Source organism: Vombatus ursinus, unplaced genomic scaffold (genome assembly GCF_900497805.2).
Source record: "Vombatus ursinus unplaced genomic scaffold, bare-nosed wombat genome assembly UNPS02014782.1, whole genome shotgun sequence".
In the NCBI taxonomy this organism is placed as follows: Eukaryota; Metazoa; Chordata; class Mammalia; order Diprotodontia; family Vombatidae; genus Vombatus; species Vombatus ursinus.
The window spans coordinates 3,486,680-3,509,300 of record NW_020954560.1 but is presented as its reverse complement, the minus strand read 5'-3'; the positions used below and the strand labels follow the sequence as shown (position 1 = coordinate 3,509,300).

Here is a 22,621-nt window from a genome sequence, read left to right as displayed (position 1 = left end):
GGCCACGGTCACGACCACGGGTGCGGCGGGAGCCGCCTCGGGGGCGCGGGGATCCCCGATCTGCTTTCCCTTCCGGTGACCCATGAAGCCCGGCGCCCTGTGACGAGCCCCGCGGGCTGGCCCAGGGCCCGGCGTCTGCCCGCCGCCGCCAGAGCCGCCGCCGCCCCCGGGCTTGTGGCCGCCGGAGACGCGCCGGAGCAAGTTAAGTTCACCACGCGCCCTTTTTTAAACTTGGGAGGATCCCGAGTGGAGGCATGTGAACCCCCCCGGGGGGCCGGAGAGCGGAGCCAGCGGAGGGAGCGGGCGTAGACGGGCGGCCGCTCGGCCTCCTCCGCAGTGGGGCGCGCGGGACCGCGACCCCCAGGAATGAGGGGCGACTGTTCGCTGCTCCCCGGGCTGCCAAGAGACCACGGAAGAACCTAGAGTCGCAATTCTTCGGGGGGGGGGGGGGGGGGGCGGGGGGGCGCAGGCTGCGAATGTAATTGGAAGAGGGGCCGAAGGCGAGACTTGTTGAATAAGCACAATAATCCCCGAAGTCCGCGAAGGCTCCCAGCGTCTCTATTTTTGCCGATATTTTGGAGACTGTTTTATGTGTTGTACATTTGACGTAAGATGACGGCTTTTTAAAACACTTTCTAGAAGAAGTAAACAATGACCACCCCGGCTCTGTTGCCCTTAACTGGACGTAGAATACCACCCTTGAACCTGGGGCCGCCCTCCTTTTCCCATCACAGGGCTACATTAAGACTGTCGGAGAAGTTTATTCTTCTCCTTATTCTTAGTGCCTTCATCACCCTATGTTTTGGGGCATTTTTCTTCCTTCCGGACTCTTCAAAACACAAACGCTTTGACCTGGGCTTAGAGGATGTGTTGATTCCGCATGTAGATACCAGCAAAGGAGAAAAAGACATTGGAGGCTTCTTGATCCATGGACAAGGGCATGACGAACACAGACACAGGTATACTAAAGGTATTTTTTTTGTTTCAGGTGGGAAAACGACGGGACTCTACTCGAGTACGTTAGTACATAGCGTGATAAAGAGAGGTTTTTGTTATATTACGTGGTTTTTTTTCCCCCGGGGCATAATATAGTGATCGATACAATTGATAAATTCTAGATTTTCTGAAATAAGAATCAAAATTTAAAACACTTAAGAATTCTCGGAGAAATCATTTCATTCAACCATTTGATTTTACAAATAAGGAAACTGAAGCTCTTGAAAAGTTAAAGTGTCAAATGTGAAAAAAATATATGTGTGTGTCTCTGGCTGTCTGTCTGTATATCTATCTCTCTATCTATCGGAATATACTGTTTCTTAAAGAATGCTTTGCGTATGGTTAAGGCTGGAAGTACTAATTAGGTACTTTAGTCAGAAGTATTTGCCGGTGCCTCTTTCTTTGATTGGATTTGGTGGTGGTCAGACAGTTTTAAGATTTAATTCTGTACCTCAGCTTTTAATCTTTCACTGAGAAACAGGCAAAAAAAGATGTCTCTTTCATAATTTATGTATTAAAATTAGGCTCTGATTTATTTTCACATCCAGGGAAATGTATTGCATATTCTAAGCCAGTTAAAAAAAATCAGTACTTTAAATTCACTTTGTGAATCGTGTTTAACAAACGTACAGATTTATATTTTGCTTGCTTCTCTCCCTCCCCTCTATTTTTAGCTTAATTAACTTACCTCTTTAAAAGATAAGAGGTGGACTCTGTTGAGATGAATTATTTTTTAATCCACTGTTCTCTAACTTACTTAAGTTGTGCCAGTCAAAATTTAGATAACTAAATCTAATGAGACTAAGCCGAATAAATTTGTTAGGATAAAATGGGAACCCAAATTATTAGCCTTTTAGATAATGTTTACATTACCAATCAAATATATGTTTGTAGAGTAGTTTATTCTTTCCAGTAACAGTTTCCAAACGGACTATCATCTTTTCATGGTCACAATCCTTCCAAGGGTTCCCATTGAACCTCTGAAAAAGTGGAAAAGTCAAAGGCTTAAATCTTATTTTTAAAATACTGTAGTTATTGTCAAAGCCTATAGACTTATTTTCAGTTAACTGATTTCATTTGCTTAAAAATGATAAAGCTGAATATATAATCAAGCCTTAACTTTTGAGAGAAGCTTTATCCATATGTTTCTAGACTCAAAGATTAAATGGATTTTAGAAATCACCTACTCAGTACCTGAGCAGGAATCCCCTCTTCCTTATCCAACATCTACTTCTCTGATCCTCCACTGATGGGACACTTTTCAATAGCTCTGATTGTTAGGAAATTTTTCCATATGTCAGCCAAAAGTAGTCTTTCTGAGACTTAGACTCATCATTGCCAGTTTGGGCTTTTGGGGCCATGACTGCTCGTCAAAAAGTTGAGGATAGCTCTCTTTCTCCTTCATTATTCTGGGCAAACTTCTCCAATTAATTCCTTTTCTAATGCCCTTATGGCATGATTTTTACTCCTCTAATCAGCAAGTGACCCTCCTGGATCAGCCTCAGCTTGTCAATAACCTTCCTTAAATGTGTCTCCAGCTGAACAGGGTATTTAGATTTTATCTAACCAGAACTAGAATACAAAGCTGACTCTTCACCCTTCTCTTTCTAGATACTGTACTTGTATGAATGCAGCCTAAGATTCCCATTAGCTTTTTTTGGTTGTCAGATCTGTTGACATGAATGAGTTCTTGACTGATGTTGAACTTAAAGTTCACTAAGTTCACTTGAGTCTTTGAGACCTTGGTGATTTTTGGAGACAGTTGATGGCCCAGTGGACAGAGTGCTGAGTCTGGAGTCAGAAGACCTGAGTTCCAGTATGGCCTCAGACTTTTACTAGTTGTTTGACCCTGGGCAAGTCATTCATTGTAAGCTCTGTCTGCCTTAACTTCTTTAACTGTAAAATGAGGGATAATAATAGCACCTACTTCCCAGGGCTGTTGTGAGAATCAAATGAAATAATATTTGCAAAATCACTTAGCACAGTGCCTGGTACATAGTCCACGCTATATATAGATGCTTATTCCCTTTCCTTTTCCTTCTAGTCATGCCTCCTCTATTTTGGACTAAGTATTTGATTTTTAAAAGGAATTTACATTTATCCTTATTAAATTTTAGAGATGAATCCAGTTTAATACTTGAAAAAAATAAAGTATTAATAATAAGATTTTGTTTCTTAATACCATTTTTTAATCCACTCACCACTTGTTCAATTCTAAGCTCAATTTAAGTGAATGATTTCTATAACTTTAATATCTCTTCTATAAATTAGTTTGGAGGTTGTCAATCTTTCCATTTGCTCCTTTTAATTTGCCAGTTGGGCTTAGTAGACACATTTTTAAAAGGGATGATATAATAATTAACAGACATTTATATAAGACTTTACATAGGTTATTTCATTTGAGCCTTAGAGATTTCTTGGGAGTTAAGTACTGTAGGTACAATACCTATTTTATAGCTTAGGAAACTGAGGCTTTGGGAAGTCAGGTGATTTGCTCATGTCCTTAGTGAATTCCTGAGGGATGATTAGATCTAGATATCTCTTGACTCCAAGTCCATGATTCTTTGCACTATGGAAAGATGCCGATATTATCACTATATTCACTACAAAATTATTGGTAGTACTTAGAATATTTTCTCCTCAGTGCTGTTTGTATATAAATTGTTATAACAATTTTAAAAACATGTTTACTCTTTAAAGTTTATACTTTGGTCCGACCACTACCAGTAAAACTTTGGTCAAGTCACTTTTCCTTTCAGATTTCTTATCTTTAAAATGGATGATTGGACCACAAAATCTGCGGGGCTTTTTGAAGTCCAGATTCTTATTGAGTGATTCTTGTCTGAAGTGACAGCCTGTGACACTGGCATCACAGGCACCTGCCATCTACCCGACACTTTGTATCATGGTTTCTGTGATAACTTAAAATAAGTGGTTATTATACAGCCTAGATCAAAATATTTAGACAGTGTGTTAGGTTGATTTAAAATAGAAATGTGTACATTTTATTCTCATTTTTATAAGCAAGAATAAGCTAGAAGTAGAAGGTTGATTTAAAATAGAAATGTGTACATTTTATTCTCATTTTTATAAGCAACAATATGTTCACAAAAATTCCTGTTATTTGTGTAGTACTTTTAACTTTTTCCACGGTTCTTTTATTGGTTTATTTTGTCATTTTGTTATGTTATTTAATTTGTTCTTGGTGATCTTGCTCCCTTTTTTCTGTTTGAACTTCTTACAGGGCGTATTCTTTTGGTGCTCAACCATTTATATATTCTCAGCTGGTGGTAGCACAGAGCAAAATGAAGAAGGCATTTATGAAATTGTCAGTGTTTCCATGACTTGATCCAATATGGATAATAACTCAAAGTGTCTTAAAGTTTACAAAATACCTTTCTCATAAGGAGAGGTATAAACTCTATATAGATGAGAAAGTTTCGGCCCTGAGAGGTTGTCACTTACTAATTACTGCAGAATCCAACCCTAAAGAGCTGGAAGAGACCTTAGAAGTTATCTAGTCCAATCCATTTATTTTACAGATGAGGAAACTGAAGATCAGAGAGAGAACTTGCTTGAGGGACTCAGGTAGTAAGTAGGATTGCTGGTATGTGAACCTTGGTTCCTTGTCTCCAAGTCTAGCACTGTTTAACTGTTCCATGGATTATACAGCTGATGAGTGCCTGAAATTGAATTTTCACCCAGGTCTCCAGAATGAAAGGCCTTTAATTTAAAAGTATGAAGTGTAGTTTAAAACTATGGTTAAGCATATTATGTTTAAACAAAAGATGGTGACATCCTTTGAACCCTCATGGATGATTGTTGATAATGATACGAATTCCAACTTTTTGATGAGTTTCAAATAAGTCCTGTTAATGCTGGCATACGTAGCTTCCAGTGATCTCTTTGATATGAGGAAGGTGCTTTGTAAACCTTAAAGTACTTTGTAAAATGTGAGTTACATGTCTGCTCTTTGCTGCATATTTTTCTTATTTCATTTTTCATTGTAAGAGTTTACTCTGTTTTAATGGAATATTATGCAAATGAATGAAATCTAAATGCAGAAGTAATTAATTGAAGGTATTATATTTAGGCCTTTAGCCAGTTAGCTTTTTTTAGAAAGAGACTTGAGAAAGATATTGGACTTAATGTTAATCTTTTCAGAGGAAATACAGTCAACGTTTTAGATTATGTATCTGAAATTTATTAACTTTGAAACTTGAGTTCTTGTTTCTTCTTCTCCTTCACTGCCTGCCTCCCACTCAGCTTTTACCTTCTTTGTCCACCCATTCTGTTTTCTAATCTCATTGTGAGTTATCTCCTAACCTACTCTTGGCTTTCTGTCCTTCACATGTATTTTATATCTGAAGGCATGTTTTTGTATGTTATAACTAATCATAATCTGAAAAAATCTGTGGTGATAAAACTTAGTGAATAATGTAATAAAGTTTTATCGACAATAGGTAATTTTCAAATAGAGGTGTAAAATGTGTAAATTCAGTATGTCAAATATACATTAGTCATATAAATATAGAAAGATTCGCTTTTTATGGAAAAGGTTAAGTAAGATCATACCAGAAAAAACTGATTGATGATTTCTTTTTTTCCCCTTGACATTGCTTCCTAGTAAGTTTATTGCAAAAGATCTGTATGAATGATGATGGGAAGTAAATCATTGTCTTCCTATGCGTTACCTCCCTACCCCCTTTTATTTTACAGAGCAAAGAACTTTGCAAATATTCAATAAATGCTTCTTGTCTGATGAATGTCGTTGATGGATTGGGATACACAAAAACTTACTTAGAAAAATACAACGTATCTTGCTTTTTATAATAGTGTTCCTGAAAAATTTAGTGGATATTAAATAATTTTAAATGCATACTGGAACCTGCTATTTAAAATCAAACACTTCTATAAATAGTATAAGCATCTATTATTTTAAAAAAAATCAGATTTTAGTACATGTAATCAAGTTTACTCAGAGTAAATATATACAGCAAATCCCATAGCCAACATTCAGATTTTCTTTATCAGTGATTTTTTTTTTGTTAAAAAGATAATTATGTCAAAATGATATTTTTCTGTATTATTTGTTTTGTCTTAACACCAGACTCCAAACTTTTATGTGAATGGCATACATTTTGGTCCAGTTAAAGTGAATATGTTGCCATGGGACAAAATGAAGTCTTGTATTGGTCCAAATATAGGCCATTGACAATGAGTCACCCCCCTAAAATGAGATTCTTTGAAAGGAAAAAATGCATATAGGTATGCACTGAAAAAAAGTTAAAACGATGGTGTGAAAATATTATGTATTTACCATTCTGAGTCAAAATATCAGAGCTGGAAGGCACCTGCTTCAGAGGCCATGTGGCCCAACCTATTCTTCAGCAAGCATCCCAATAAGTCAGTGGTCATTCAGTCTTTCCTTGAAGCCTCTAGTGACAGCTGATTGCACTTTGGAACCAGGCTTTTCTTTTGAAAGCTTTTCCTCTTCAGTTTAAATCTGTCCTTTGGTGACTTTTCACTCCTACATTCTGTTCTCAGAGCTGGTCAGAACATGTCTAATCCCTCTTTCATAGGATATCACATCTACTTGAAGATTACTGTCTTACCCATCCAGGCTGAGCATTTCCAGTAGTTTCAGCTAATTCTTGTATGCTGTGATGCCAAGGAATTTTATTCTGCCCAGTGGAGTGGCCAGAGGGCCAGACTTGGAGACAGGAAAACCTGGGCTCAAATCCTGCTTCTGGCACTCATTGACTGTAGGATCTGGTGTAAGGTAGCTTTTCTTAACCTCAGTTTCTTTATCTACAAAATGGATCTGATAATAGTACCTACCTCTCAGAGTTGTAAGGGTCTAATGAAATAATGTATGAAGCATTTTGCAAGCAATATGCTTTATAGCAGTTGCTTAGTAGGTATAGAACCTTGACATTAGGTAAGGTACAAAGATCAGACAAGAATTGTTTCCTCGGGGCAGCTGAGTGGCACAGTGGATAGAGCACTAACCCTGAAGTCAGGAGGACCTGAGTTCAAATCCGGCCTTAGACACTTGGCACTTACTAGTTGTGTGACCCTGGGCAAATCACTTAACCCCATTGACTAGGGGCCCCCCCCCCCCCAAAAAAGAATCCTCCCTGATAGAAGTAGTCTGTGTTACATGATAGATTCTTTAAAATTCATTTGTTCATTGGGTGGGGGCGGGTGACGCGAACAGATCTGTTATTAATATATCACTTTTTCCTATTAAAAAATTTAAATTATAAATTTGAGAAATATCAACAAATACAGACATCTTATATAACAGAAAAAAATTATGTATGAAAACAAATCTCCATTGCATACAGTACGTTTTTTAAAGTATATAATAAATTTGGGGCAGCTAGGTGGTGCAGTGGATAGAGCACCGGCCCTGAAGTCAGGAGGACCTGAGTTCAAATGTGGCCTCAGACCAAACACTTGACACGTACTAGCTGTGTGTGACCTTGGTCAAGTCACTTAACCCCGATTGCCTCACTAAAAAAAAAAATAAGTATATAATTTGAAATATAATTTCAAAGCTGTATTTATCTGAAAAAAAAGTTTTCTGTCCTTGTAGAGCTTTATAATGTCATGGAAAGATTTGAGGTGTACAAACTACTACCAAATAATATATGATAAAACACAGGAGAAGTATACACAATACATTAGGACACCTGGGAGAGTGGAGGAGGGAACATCCTCACTAACTGATGGGTTCAAGGGAGGCTTCATGAAAGACGGACTACATTTGTACTAATCGTTATGGACTGAGCAGCATCTAACAGGTGGAGATGGGGGAGCGCGGGTGAGAAGGAGGGAGTCCCTGCACAGGGAATGGCATAAACAAAGGGAAAGAAGCAGAGAGCAAGGGGGGCATGTGTGTGGTTTGTATGTGTGTGCGCAAGCACGTGCAGTGGCAAATAGTTTACTTTGCTGGATTGTAAAGTAAGTAGAAGGGCAGCTAGGTGGAACAGTAGATAAGAGTGCCAGACCTGGAGTCAGGAAGACTCATCTTGCTGAGTTCACATCTAGCCTCGGATAACTCTTACTAGCTGTATGACACTGGACAAGTTACTTAGTTCTGTTTGTCTCAGTTTCCTCATCTGTCAAATGAGCTGGAGAAGGAAATGGCCAACTATTCCAGTATCTTTGCCAAGAAAACCCCAAATGGGGTCATGAAGAGTCAGACACGACTGAAAACTACTGAACAACAAAGTAAGTGGAGGGATAGTCCTGTGAGATAATACTGGAAAGTGTATAGCTTGTGAAAGCCTTGAATGCCTGACTAGAGTGGATTTTAATTCCTAATCAGTAGGGAGCCATTATAGCAGGAGAAGCATAAAATCAGATTTGTTCTTTGGCTGTTGCAGTAGAGCAGATAGAGAGCAAGGAGATCCTATACTGGAGTGGAGACATTCCGGAAACAAACGTTTGAGAAGTAGAATCAGTATGACTTGACAGCTGATTAGATGTGGCGGTGAGTTTGGGACTCAGCACATGGTTTTGATGGGAAGACATAAAAAATGCCCACACTAGCTCATAAAATTTCTTTAGCTCGTACTGTCACAGAATTAGAATGTTAACAGTACTGGCCCTAGTTTTAGGTCCTAGAATTATAGATGATCATATAGTATAGGAGAAAGGAGGATGGAGAAAAGTGATTGCTTTTTCTTTAAGTGTGTGTTTGGTGAAATTTCAAAACAAGCCTTAATTTATCTTTGGCGTCTTCCCTTCCTTTCTGCCCCTCCCTGTTACTTCCTAATAATATCTCTTTCTAAAGATCTCTGTGCCCACAAGTATTCCTACTGCAGAACTCCTGCTTTGGGGGAAAGGAAAGGAATAGGACAGGATTAAGCTGCCATATCATCAAAATGACCTATGTGCCAAAGTTATTGCTTCTCATCTTCAAAAAATAAAAATTTCCATTTTCTGTGTGAGGTAAATATTTTCTCTCTTTTACACACGTGGGTGCTGAAGCTTAAGTATGTTAAGCAGTTTGCTCATAAACAATATTAGGTATGAGAAGGAAAATTTGAACTAGTCTTTTCATAATTTACATTTCTAAAAGAGGATCCAATCAGCCAAAAACACCACATACTTAATAGATAAAATTTCTGACACTATAGTGAAAGGAAGTGAAACATCTTAGATAATCTGGGTGAAGATATGGGTGGGGCACACCATAAGCAGATTAATCTTGCTTGAGAATTGATCCTTCTTCTCTGAAATGTTTTCTAATATGGCCAGGGAGTAGTGCGATGTGTCTAGGGTAGTCTAGATATGATAAACTCAACAATTAGGAGGCCAGGGCCAGATGTTAATTCTCTTTCTCTACTTCTGTGCATAGATTCTCTATGTACAAAGTTTTTTCCCACAAGGGTTGGATTTTGGGAGTGTTGGGTGAAAATGTGGGCAGCCTTCTCCAGGGTCATTAAAAAATAAAGGTCATATTATATTGGTCGGGAGTTTGTCCTGCATAGTATCATCCATTTATTATCGAAGATACTTTTTGTTGTCCTATACCCTCTCTCTGCCAGAGACAGACTCAGACCTGGACCTGCCACTTCATTTTTTAAAATTTATTTATTTATTTATTTATTTTTTAAAGGCAGTTGGGGTTAAGTGACTTGCCCAGAGTCACACAGCTAGTGAGTGTTACGTGTCTGAGGCTGAATTTGAAGTCCGGTTCTCCTGACTTCAGGGTCGGTGCTCTATCCACAGCGCCACCTAGCCCCTTTTTTATCTTTATTTTTTAAAGGCAAAAGGAATGCACAGTTTAGTAACTTTTTGGTCATAGTTCCACATTGTTTTTTTTTTTTTTTTTAAAGGCAATTGGGGTTAAGTGACTTGCCCAGGGTCACATAACTAGTATGTGTCAAGTGTTTGGTCTGAGGCCAGATTTGAACTCAGGTCCTCCTGACTTCAGGGCCAGTGCCCTATCCACTGCGCCACCTAGCTGCCCCTGGACCTGCCACTTCAATCCCCACTCTGCGGCCCTGGGCCAGATTGAGAGTTTACCATATCTAGACTACCCTGTGTTATATTTTTTAATTAAATTAAACTGAGATAACAGTCTGAGCATGAACAGTTTATTAGTTGGGCTGAAAGAAACCAGTAAGTTGGGTCAATGGCCTCGCTCAGTGACTAAAGACCCCAAGGTAAGGCTCTCCAGCCTTTTTATAGTTTTGGGGAATATAGAGTTGGGTAGGTGGGGAAAATGATATGATTGGTTACAGGGTAGAAGGCATGGGAATGGGGATACCATGATTGGAAAGCAGGCTAGTACCCAAGTGGGGATAGTAACCATCCCTCTCTAATAGTTAAGGAGTATTGTTTTCTGCAACCCATTTGCATCTTGTAATCTTTGTTAAGGAATCAGAACTACTCCACTTGCTCCCTCCTTGAAAGAGATGAAAAACTCTTCCTAATTAAGGATAGGCAAGGACAAATAACATATCTTTTGCACTTGTAACTTTAAGGTAACTCAGAGGGAAAGCTAATTTCTGAGGTCAACTCAAGGACATAGGACATAGAAAGGCTTTAGGCAGATGCAGACTCAGTTATAAAGTTAATACAGTATAAAATCAGTTACATTGTAGAATCAATTCAGTAGAAATCCATATAGTAGAAGCTAGAGGCAATATTAATTTTTATCTTTTCACCTGGGCACATGATGCTGCTGTCTGGATGATATCTTGCCATTGCCTTTGAGTGTTCCAGAACCCTTTTCTGAAACCCGTTCTCCCCAATCTCCAGTTCTGGTAACAATAATAAACATTTATAGACAGGGCGATGAATAAGTTCTAAGGATTCCACTCACCATCCCTGTGACTTCTTTGAACAAAGTACTCTTCCATATCCACCATTTTTCATTATGTGCAGTCTTCCCCTTTTAAAATGAAAACTCCTTGAGGTCAGGGAGTGTTTAGCTTTGTGTCTCTAGAACTTAGCACAATACTTGCCACATGTAGTAAGCCAGTGACAAATGCTTTTTCTTTTATTCCTTCATCCAAAGGCCTGTCTAAGGGTTTGATTAGAATCTAAGGATTCCAGATGTGCTGTTGTGAAACAATTAAAAGTTGTACAAGGACAACATATGATTAAATGCTACTGTGAGTGATGCACAAAATACTGTAGGAGTTCAGAGAAGGGTGAGATCCGTGAGGGTAGGGGTGGTTGAAGATAGTCATTTTAAGGAAACAGTAGGTCTTGAAGTTGGACCTTGAAGGAAACTAGGATTTGGATTAGTAGAGGGGAGGGGAAAGGGATTTGGGGGAGAAGTGAAAACAGCGTCAGTAGATTCTAAGGAATGGAAATAGCATGTCAAGTAAAGTGTCTCGAAAATATTTTAAGTATTTGCAAAAACATGATGCTTTTATAGTAAGTAGCCTGATTATTGGTTCCTGTCTCCCCTCTCCAATGCATATTTCAAAGCTGTCAAATTACTTTTTTTAATGTGAAAAAATGCTCTAAATAATTTTGTTTTTTTATTTTTAAATTTTAATTTTTAGTTTTCAACATTCACTTCCACAAGATTTTGAGTTCCAGATTTTCTCCCCATCTCTCCCTTCCACCACCCCAAGACTGTGTGGATTCTGAATACCCCTTCTTCCAGTCTGCCCTCCCTTCTATCATACCCCCCTCTTCATCCCCTTCCCCTTCTATTTTCCTGTAGGGCAGGATAGATTTCTATACCCCATTGCCTATATAGCTTATTTCCCAGTTGCATGTAAAAAATTTTTTTTACATTCATTTTTAAAACTTTGAGTACCAAATTCTCTCCCTTCCTCCCTCCCCACCCTCATTGAGAAGACAAGCAATTCAGTTATAGGTTATACATGTTTATGCAAAACACTTCCATAATAGTCATGTTGTGAAAGACTCTATTTCCTTCCATTCTATCCAGCCCCTGTGTTTATTTTATTCTGTCCTTTGACCCTGTTCCTTCTCAAAAGTGTTTGCTTCTAATTATCCCCTCCCCCAAACTGCCCTCCCTTCAATTTCCCCCACCATTTTCCTGTAGGGTAAAAAAGATTTCCATACGCAATTGAGTGTGTATATTATTCTCTCTTTAAGCCAAATCCAATGAGAGTAAGATTCACTCATCCCCTCTTACCTTCCCCCACTTCCTCTCTACTTCTTGCCTCTTTTATGTGAGATAATTTATCCCATTCTACCTTTCCCTTTCTTCTTCTCTCAGAACAATCTTCTCACCCCTTAATTTTATTTTTTAGATATCATCTCTTCATATTCAGCTCACCCTGTGCCCTCTGTCTCTGTATCTCTGTCTGTTCCTGTCTCTGTCTCTCTCTCTTTCTCTTTCTCTCTCTCTTTCTCTTTCTATGTATATATTCCCTCCAATTACCCTAATACTGAGAAAGGGCTCATGAGTTACAAATAATCATTTTTCCATGTAGGAATGTAAACAGTTCAACTTTAATAAGTCTCTTATGATTTCTCTTTACTGTTTACCTTTTCATGCTTCTCTTGAGTCTTGTATTTGAAAGTAAAATTTTCTATTCAGCTCTGGTCTTTTTATCAAGAATGCTTGAAAGTCCTCTATTTCATTGAATATCTATTTTTTCCCCTGAAAGATTATACTCAGTTTTGCTGGGTAGGTGATTCTTGGTTGTAATCCTATCTCCCTTGACATCTGGAATATCCTATTCCAAGCCCTCTGATTCCTTAATGTAGAAGCTGCTAAATCTTGTGTTATCCTGACTGTGTTTCCACAATACTTGAATTGTTTCTTTCTGGCTGCTTGTAATATTTTCTCTTTGACTTGGGAACTCTGGAATTTGGCTGTAGTATTCCTAGGAGTTTTTCTTTCAGGATCTCTTTCAGGAGGTGATTGGTGGATTCTTTTAATTTCTATTTTATCCTCTGGTTCTAGAGTATCAGGGCAGTTTTCCTTGATAATTTGTTGAAAGATAATGTCTAGACTCTTTTTTTGATCATGGCTTTCAGGTAGTCCAGTAATTTTTAAATTGTTTCTCCTGGATCTATTTTCCAGGTCATTTGTTTTTCCAGTGAGATATTTCACATTGCCTTCTATTTTTTCATTCTTTTGGTTTTGTTTTATAATTTCTTGATCTCTCATAGAGTTATTAGTTTCCATTTGCTCCATTTTAATTTTTAAGGAATTATTTTCTTCTTTCAGCTTTTGGACCTCCTTTTCAATTTGGCCAGTTCTGCTTTTTAAGGCAATCTTCTCCTCATTGACTTTTTGGACCTCTTTTGCCATTTGGGTTAGTCTGTTTTTTTGTTTTTTGTAATAATTAGTTTATTTATTTTTAGTTTTAAATGTTCACTTCCATAAGATTTTGAGTTCTAAATTCTCCCCTTCTTCCTCTCTTCTCCCCCACCCCCATGCTGTGCAATCTGATATAGGTTCTACTTATACATTCATATTAAGCATATTTTCCCATTAGTCATGACGTAAAGAACAATTTGAATTAATGGGAGGAACCATGAGAATGAAGCAATAAAACAAAATAACAAAGGAAAAGGAGAGCAAATAGTATGCTTCCATCTGCATTCAGACTCCATTGTTCTTTCTCTGGATGTGGATAGCATTTTCCGTCATGAGTCTTTTGGAATTGTTTTAGATCCTTGCATTGCTAAGAAGAGCCAAGTCTACCAAAGTCAGTTATTCCACAGTGTGGCTGTTGCTGTGTATAATGTTCTCCTGGCTCTGCTCATTTCACCCTGCATCAGTTCATTTAAGTCTTTCCAGGTTTGTTTGGTTTTTTTTTTGAAGTCTTCCTGCTCATCATTTCGTATAGCACAATAGCATTTCTTTACATTCATATACCACAGCTTGTTTAGCCATTCCTCAATTTATGAGCATCCCCTCAATTTCTAATTTTTTTGCCACCACAATAAGAGTTGCTATAAATATTCTTTCATACGTGGGTCCTTTTCCCGTTTTTATGATCTCTTTGGGATATAGCCCTAGAAGTGCTATTGCTATTGCATATCAAAGGATATGCACATTTTTATAGCCCTTTGGGGATAGTTCGAAATTACTCTTCAAAATGGTTGGATCATTTCATAACTCCACCAACGATGCATTAGGTTTCCTGTTAGCCAATCTGATAGATGTATTGTGGTACCTCAGAGTTGTTTTGATTTGCATTTCTCTAATCAATAGTGATTTAGAACATTTTTTCATATGACTAGATAGCTTTAATTTCTTCCTCTGAAAACTGCCTGTTCATATCCTTTGACCATTTATCAATAGGGGAATGACTTGTATTCTTATAAATTTGACTCAGTTCTCTATGTATTTTAGAAATGAAGCCTTTAGAGACACTGGTTACAAAACTTCTTTCCCAGTTTTCTGCTTCCCTCCTAAGCTTGGACGCACTGACTTTATGCAAAAACTTTTCAATTTAATGTAATCAAAATTACCCATTTTGCATTTCATAATAGTTCTCTATCTCTTGTTTGGTCATAAATTCTTCCGTTCTCCATAGATCTGAAAGGTAAGCTAGCTATTCTTGCTTTCTTAGTTTGCTTATAATCTCAGTCTTTAAATCTAAATCCTGTACCCATCTTGGTATAGGGTATAAGTGTTGGTCTACACCCAGTTTCTGCCATATTATTTTCCAGTTTTCTCAGCAGTTTTTCTTAAATAATGATTTCTTATCCCAGAAGCTAGAGTCTTTGGATTTATCTAATAGTAGATTAGTATAGTATAGTCATTGACTGTTCTGTCTTGCATACCTAACCTATTCCACAGATTCACCGCTTTATTTCTTAGCCAGTACCAAGTAGTTCTGATGATTGCCTGCTTCATAATACAATTTAAGATCTGGTACAGGTAGGCCACCTTCCTTTGTATTTCTTTTCATTAGCTCCCTTGATATTCTGAACCTTTTGTTCTTCTAGATTAATTTTATTGTTGTTTTTTCTAGTTATGTAAAATAATTTTTTGGTAGTTTGGTATGGCACTGAATAAGTAAATTAGCTTAGGTAGAATTGTCATTTTTATTATATTAGTTCCGCTTATCCTTCAGCAACTGATATTTTCCCAGTTATTTAGATCTGACTTTATTTGCGTGAAAAGTGTTTTGTAATTGTGTTCATATAATTCCTGGTTTTGTTTTAGCAGGTAGATTCCCAAATATTTTATAGTGTCTACAGTAATTTTAAATGGAATTTATCTTTCCATCTCTTGCTGTTGGGCTATTAGTAATATATAGAAATGCTGATGATTTGTGTGAGTTTATTTTATATCTTGCAACTTTGCTAATTTATTTATTATTTCAAGTAACTTTTTGCTTGTTTCTCTAGGATTCTCTTAAGTATACCATCATATCATCTGCAAAGAGTGATTGCTTTGTTTCTTTGCCTATTCTAATTCCTTCAATTTCTTTTTCTTTGATTGCTACAGTTAACATTTGTAGCACAATATTGAATAACAGTGGTGCTAATGGACATCCTTGTTTCATCTCTAATCATATTGGAAATGTTTCTAGCTTATCCCTGTTACATATAATGCTTGTTGATGGTTTTTGATAGATGCCATCTATCATTTTAAGGAAGACTCCATTTATTCCTGTGCTCTCTAGTGTTTTTAATAGAAATGGGTGTTGTATTTTGTCAAATGCTTTTTCTGCATTTGTTGAGATAATCTTATGATTACTGTTATTTTTGTTGTTGGTCAGTTATGCTGATAGTTTTCCTAATATTGAACCAACCCTGTATTCCTGGTCTAAATCCTACCTGGTCATAGTGTATTATCCTCGAGATAAGTTGTTGTAATCTCTTTGCTAATATTTTATTTAAAATTTTTGCATCTATATACATTAGGGAGATTGGTGTATAATTTTCTTTGTGTTTTTGCGCTTCCCAGCTTAGGTATCAGCACCATATTTGTATCATAAAAATAATTTGGTAGGACTCCTTCACCTATTTTCCTAAATAGTTTACATAGTATTGGAATTTGTTGTTCTTTAAATGTTTGATAGGATTCACTTGTAAAGCCGTCTGGCCCTGGAGATTTTTTCATAGGGAGTTCGTTAATTGCCTGTTCAATTTCTTTTTCTGAAATGGGGTTTTAATTATTTTATTTCCTTTTTTTGTTAATCTGGACAATTTATATTTTTGCAAATATTCATCCATTTCACTGAGATTGTCAAATTTATTGGCACACAGTTGGGCAAGATAGCTCCCTAATTATTGTTTTGATTTCCTCTTTATTTGTGGTGAATCCACCCTTTTCATTTTTGATGATGGTAATTTGGTTTTCTTATTTTTTCATCAAATTAAGCAAAGGTTTATCTATTATTTTTTTTCCATAAAACCAGCTGTTAGTTTTATTTGCTCAGTAGTTCTCTTAATTTCAATTTTATTAATCTCTCCTTTGGTTTTCAGAATTTCTAATTTGATATTTAATTGGGGATTTTTAATTTGTTATTTTTCCAGCTTTTTTAGTTGCATGCCCAATTCATTGATCTCTTCTTTTTCTATTTTATTCATGTAAGCATTTAGAAATATAAAGCTTCCCTGAAGGACTGCTTTCACCACGTCCTATAAGTTTTGGTGTGTTGTCTCATTACTGTCATTCTCTTGGATGAAATCATTGATTTTTTCTATAATTTGTTTTTTGACCTACTCATTCTTTAGGATTAGATTATTTAGTTTCCAATTAACTTTTAGTGTGGCTTTCCATAGCCCTTTATTACATGTAATTTTTATTGCATCATCATCTGAAAAGGATGCATTTCATATTTCTGCCTTTCTGCATTGGATTGTGAGGTTTTTATCCCCTAAATACATGGTCAATTTTTGTGTAGGTGCCATGTACCACCGAGAAAAAGGCTTCCTTTCTGTCCCCTTTCAATTTTCTCCAGAGGTCAACCATATTTAACTTTTCTGAGATTCTATTCATCTCCTTAACTTCTTTCTTGTTTATTTTGTGATTAGATTTATCTAGTTCTGAGAAGGGGAGGTTGAGGTCCTCCACTAGTATAGTTTTGCTCTCTATTTCTTCCTGTATCTCCCTTAACTTCTCCTTTAACAATTTGGATGCTGCACCACTTGGTGCATATATGTTCATTGTCTATGGTACCTTTTAGCAGGATGTAGTTTACTTCCTTATCTCTTTTAATTAGATGTATTTTTGTTTTTGTTTTGCCTGAGATCAGGATCGCTACCCCTGCTTTTTTTACTTCAGCTGAAGCATAATATATTCTACTCCAGCCTTTTACCTTTACTCTGCTTCAAATGTGTTTCCTGTAAACAACATATTGCAGTATTATGGTTTTTAATCCTTCTGCTATCCACTTCTGTTTTATGGTAGAGTTTGTCCCATTCACATTTACAGTTATGAATACTGTCTGTGTCTTCCTTTCCATCCTAGTCTCCTTTTCCCCTCCCCCATTTATGCTTTTCTCTCTTTCCTTCCTCAGTAGAATTTTGCTTTCTACCATTGTCTCCCTCAGTCTGCCTTTACTTCTGTTTGCCTCCTCCCTTTTCTTTTCCCTTTCCTCTCCTACTTCCTATAGGGTAAGTCTATACTTGATTATGTTATTCGCTCTTTGAACCAAATCTGATGAGAGTAAAGTTCAAACAATGCTCATTTCCCTCCCTTATTTCCCTCTACTGTATTAGGTTTTTTATGCCTTTTCATGTGATGTAATTTACCCTTGTGTGCCTCCTCCTTTCCTCTTCTCCCAGTACCGTCCCTTTTCACCACTTAATTAGAATTCTTACCATCACATCAAAGTCAACTTATACCCACGCCCTCTGTCTAAATATACCTCTTTTAAATGTCCTAATAACATTACAGTGTTCAAGAACTACAAGTGGCATCTTCCCTTGTAGGGATGTAAATAGTTTGCCCTTATTAATAACAGGTTGTTGTTTTTTTCCTTTTTACCTTTTTATGTCACTCTTGAGTCTTGAATTTGAAGGTCAAATTTTCTTTCTTTCTTTCTTTTTTCTTTTTTTTGCTTTTTGGTGAGGCATTTTGGGGTTAAGTGACTTGCCCAGGGTCACACAGCCAGTAAGTGTCATGTGTTTGAGGCCAGATTTGAACTCAGGTCCTCCTGACTCTAAGTCTGGTGCTCAATCCACTGCTCCACCTAGCTGCCTCTTGAAGCTTCCTGGGCTACGGGACTGCAGCACCCTGTCTTTTTTGCAGGCTCAGTGTTTTTCCTGGGTCTGTATTATCTGGGCTTTCAGAGGTCAATAAGGCAGGGTGAGAGCGGCTTACTTCTCCAACATCTTGGCTCCTGGAAGTGGAACTCTAAATAGTCTATTTTTTAAGGTGTTATTTTTTTCAGTATTTTTTTGGGTCTTCTCTAACAAGCTGTTGACCCGTTTTTCACGATTTTCTTGCATCATTCTCATTTCTCTTTCCAATTTTTCCTCTACTTCTCTTACTTGCTTTTCAAAATTTTTTTGAGCTCTTCCATGGCCTGAGACCAGTTCATATTTTTCTTGGAGGATTTGTATGTAGGAGCTTTGGCTTCATTGTCTTCTTCTGGTTGTATGTTTTGATCTTCTTTGTCACCAAAGTAAGATAATATAGTCTGATTTTTTTCCCCATTGTTTGCTCATGTTCCCAGCCAATTACTTGACTTTTTAACTCTTTGTTAAGGTAGAGCTCTGCTTCCAATGTGGAGGGTGTTCTGTCCCAAGCTTCAGGGGTTTTGTGCAGCTGTTTTCAGAGATACTTCTAGGGACCTGTAAATTTTTTTTTCTTCCAAGGTGATCATATGATCAGAGAGGGGTTTACTCATTTCCTGGTGTGCTCTGGTCTGTGAGTGATCACGAGCACTCTTTTTTGCCTTGGAACTTGAAACTGCCACGCCAGCACTCCTCCTCGCCCCAGGATCATAACCCAGGACTGGGACCCAGATCCAAGTATGAGCAAAGCAAGAGAATCCTGCCTCAGCACCAGCAAAGAGATCCCTGCAATCTCCCTCTGATCAGCTGCTCAATCCTCCCTGTCTGTGGGCTGAGAGCATTGGCCTTCACCACCCTGGGATTGCACCAGGGCTAGGGCCTGGTGCAAAACTCCTTTCTCACCTAGGTCTGATAGAGTTTTCCTACTGATCTTCTAAGTTGTCTTTGGCGTTTGTGGATTGAGAAATCTGGAAACCACCCCAGCTGTCAGTGATTCAATCCCTTGAGGCCTCTTTCAGGTTTGCAGGGGCCCCATCTTTGCCTGCTGTCTGCATGGCCCACACTGAAACTGAGCCTGGTGCAACAGACCTTTCCCATCAACCATTCAGGTTGTCTTGGGCTGGAAATTTGTTTCACTTTGTCTTTTTGTGGGTTCTGCTGCTCTAGAATTTTAGAGTCATTTTTTACAGGTATTTGGAGGGGTTTGGGGGAGAGCTCAAGCAAGTCACAGCTTTTACTCCACCATCTTGCCTCTGCCCCCCTCCAAATTATTTTAATATAATAATGAGGAGGAAGAGTAAGAAGGGTGACCTGGCTGAGTGGGAAGGTTTCTATCAGAGATTAGTGGAAGATGATATTGGATAGGTAAAGTGTGGTCTTATTGTAAAGGGTCATAAATGTAAGAATGAGGCATTTGGACCATCCTTTAGTTAGTTAGTTAGTTAGCCATTGGAGTTCCTTTTTTTTTTTTTAAATTTCTGGGGCTACGATTTTAAAATAATAATGATCGTTAGCCCTCCTTTTTTGGAAAGCAGTTCTGTTAATGTCGTTAGGGTAAGTTGATTTAGCTTAAAAAAACAAAACAAAACAAAACAGTGTGAAGATAGGCCAAAATAAGTCTCTTTACTTTTTTATATTTAAGCTTCTCTTAAAATTTGAATTGATATATCACTGTAAAGTGTTTGTGTTTTCTCCTAAAGAGCTTTTAAACATTAATCATGGACTGAAATTTTATAGTATAAATTAAGGCATATACTGGTAAAAGGTAGAGGGCGCTCTGATGGGTAATAAATATATTTGGAAGTCACTTTTCTTTAAAGCTCTGACCTGTGATTTCATTGGTGAAGAAACTCTGAATACCACGACTTTGAGTCTTAGAGAGTTGAAGTATTGAGAAATTAAGAGACTTGCCCAGGGTCACATACCCAGTAGGTATTAACAATGGGACTTGAATGAGGTTTTCTGGATGCTAAGAAGCAAGCTCTCAGGAGATCAAAGGATAATAGCATCACAGAATTATAGTTGGAAGGGATCTTAGAGGCTGTGTAGGCCAGCCTTCTCATTTCAGAGACTTAGAGCAGTGACTTGCCCAGGGTCACATAGCAACAGAAGAGCAATTTGGACTCAGACTGTCTGACTCTGAAGCAAGGGCTCCTTCCATTGTGCTGTGCTGCCCTGGATCCGCTGCGCTGGGCTCTCATTTATATACCTTAGTTGAAAGTCTTGTTTTGATGGCAAATGAAATTAATTTAGTTTCATTTCTTTTTTTAGTTCAAAATATAAAATAACTGGATACATTGCTATGCATTGCTATAGATTTTCTTCTGCCTGCATATAGAGAAAGTATTGTGTTACGGGCGAAACTGGTGAATGCTGGGATGGGAGTTTGTACTCTTTCCTTCCATGTGGCATATGGCACTATATTTACTTCATTCGGTTATTGCAAACTCCCTAGGAAGATGTATGATAACGGATGGCCAGTATGAGTTCTTGTTTTTCTCTTTGCACGTTTTAAGAGCATTTTGTCAGACATCCAGTTTTCAAAGGCATCTTTTTATTTCCTTTTTCTAAAGATTATGAAGCATTTAATAATTTCAAGTATCTTTCTTAACTTGAATACTTCCCTTTTAAAGGAGTATGATAATTAAAGTGGGGGCAGCTCGGTGGTGCAGTGGATAGAGCACCAGCCCTGAAGTCAGGAGGACCTCAGTTTGAATCCGGCCTCAGATCAAACACTTGACACTTACTGTGTGACCTTGGGCAAGTCACTTAACCCCAGTTGCCCAAAAATTTAAAAAAAAAATAATTAAAGTGAACATCTTTCTTCCTAAAGTATTAGCACTGAAGAACTTGTAGAGAAGGTGGTATCCCCAGCACAAAGATAAAGTTGGATTTGTCTTAACACTGCTGCGATAAGGAGTAAACCCTTGTCTGAATTACTCTTAGGTGTGGGACAAATTTAATGTTCTTTTCCAAGATTTTGGTTGTTCTGAACTACAGGGGGCTATAATAATTTTCCCTAACTAAAGTAAAAGCCAAAATCCATTTACATTGGCTTATTACAGCAGTGCAGTTTGCTTGCTTTCTCTGCTTCTTCCTCTGTGTTGGCATAATTCGACTATACTGTAGTAATTTTTGTTATGCCACTGTAGTGTTTTATCCTTTAGGCTTTTGGAATGACAGCAAAACTGAAATATATCTATTAGCTATGTCTCTATAAACCTGCAGCCTTTTTTGGATGAGATTATTTCTTTTCTTATTTTAGAAAGAGTATTGGTCTTACAGTCAGAAGACCTATGTGAAAATCCTTCTTCATTACTTATTAGTTGTGTGAGTCTGAACAAGTTACTTTATGTCTGGGATTCAGTTTCTTCATCTGTAAAATGCCGATAATCATACTTGTATTACTTTTCATGCAGGGTCTTTGGGAGGAAGACATTTTGTAAATCTTAAATAAACACTATGCAAATGAGCTACTGTTGAATTCATCGAAACACTTTTTATAGTAAAAGTATTTGTATTTGTAGATAAATATAGAGCTTAAAGGGAATCCTGAACTTAAGGTGTTAAAAAGAAAATGAACTAAAAAAGTTGATTAAAGAAATCTCACACTGATGTCACCCTGCGTAGATTCAATTACTATCTCTTCGTAGATGATTCTAAAGATATATATCTAACCCTTACTTCTTTCCTGAATTCCATTTCCTAGCCTTAACAGTCTGCTGGATGTCTTACGGGCATCTTGAGTGCAACCTACCCCAACTAGAACTCATCTCCTTCCCCTTCCTTCTCCCTTCTTTAACCCAATCTTCTTCCAGACTTCCCCGTTGCTGTTGGTGGTGATACTCTTCTTTCTGTCACCCTTACAACACTGAGGTCATCCTTTACTTCTCCCCCGCCCCCCCCAATCTTTTATCAAAGCTTGTTGACCTCGCCTCCAGCTCACTGTGCTGCCTCCTAATTAGGCTTTTTGCCTAAGTCTTGGCCTTCAGTCCATCCTCCACACACCTTCATATTACTGCATTTCACTACATAATCTTTGCAGATTTTGTTAAGTTTTTGCCAAAAAGGGTGGGGGTGGGGATGACCATTATTCGAAGCTTTAAAAAAATTTGTGTGGTATTCTGTGTCTCTTAGTTTCCACCAGTTTTGCATCAACTTTTCACTCACTGAAAACTGTCTTTCCATAGCTCTGTTCATGCTGTTCAGCGAACACAATCACTTTCAGCTTGGAGCCCGCTGAATAGTTTTTATATTTACCCCTAATCAGAAAGAAATGCTTTGCACATTGATGTATGGCAGACTAACGGTACAGTTTTTTGAGAAGATGCAAGTCTTACCATATCACTGACTTATCATGGCCGCTTTGCTGTGGGTTGTGTCACAATACCCTTAATACTGTAGCGCCCTAAATAAACCACTATGCAAGTCAGCTTTCAGAAATATGCTGACAGTGGGCGTG

At 37.7% G+C, this 22,621-nt stretch overlaps 1 protein-coding gene across 1 annotated transcript in view; it reads left to right on the top strand.

The window, feature by feature from the left end:
* The first annotated feature begins 488 nt into the window (after positions 1-488).
* MAN1A2 (mannosidase alpha class 1A member 2) overlaps positions 489-22,621 on the top strand; it is a 225,585-nt gene continuing 203,452 nt past the window's right edge. Inside the window, exon 1 of the mRNA XM_027866720.1 lies at positions 489-959. Coding sequence (XP_027722521.1) covers positions 652-959 — 308 coding nt within the window. The 5' untranslated portion in view covers positions 489-651. The remainder of the gene's footprint in view (positions 960-22,621) is intronic.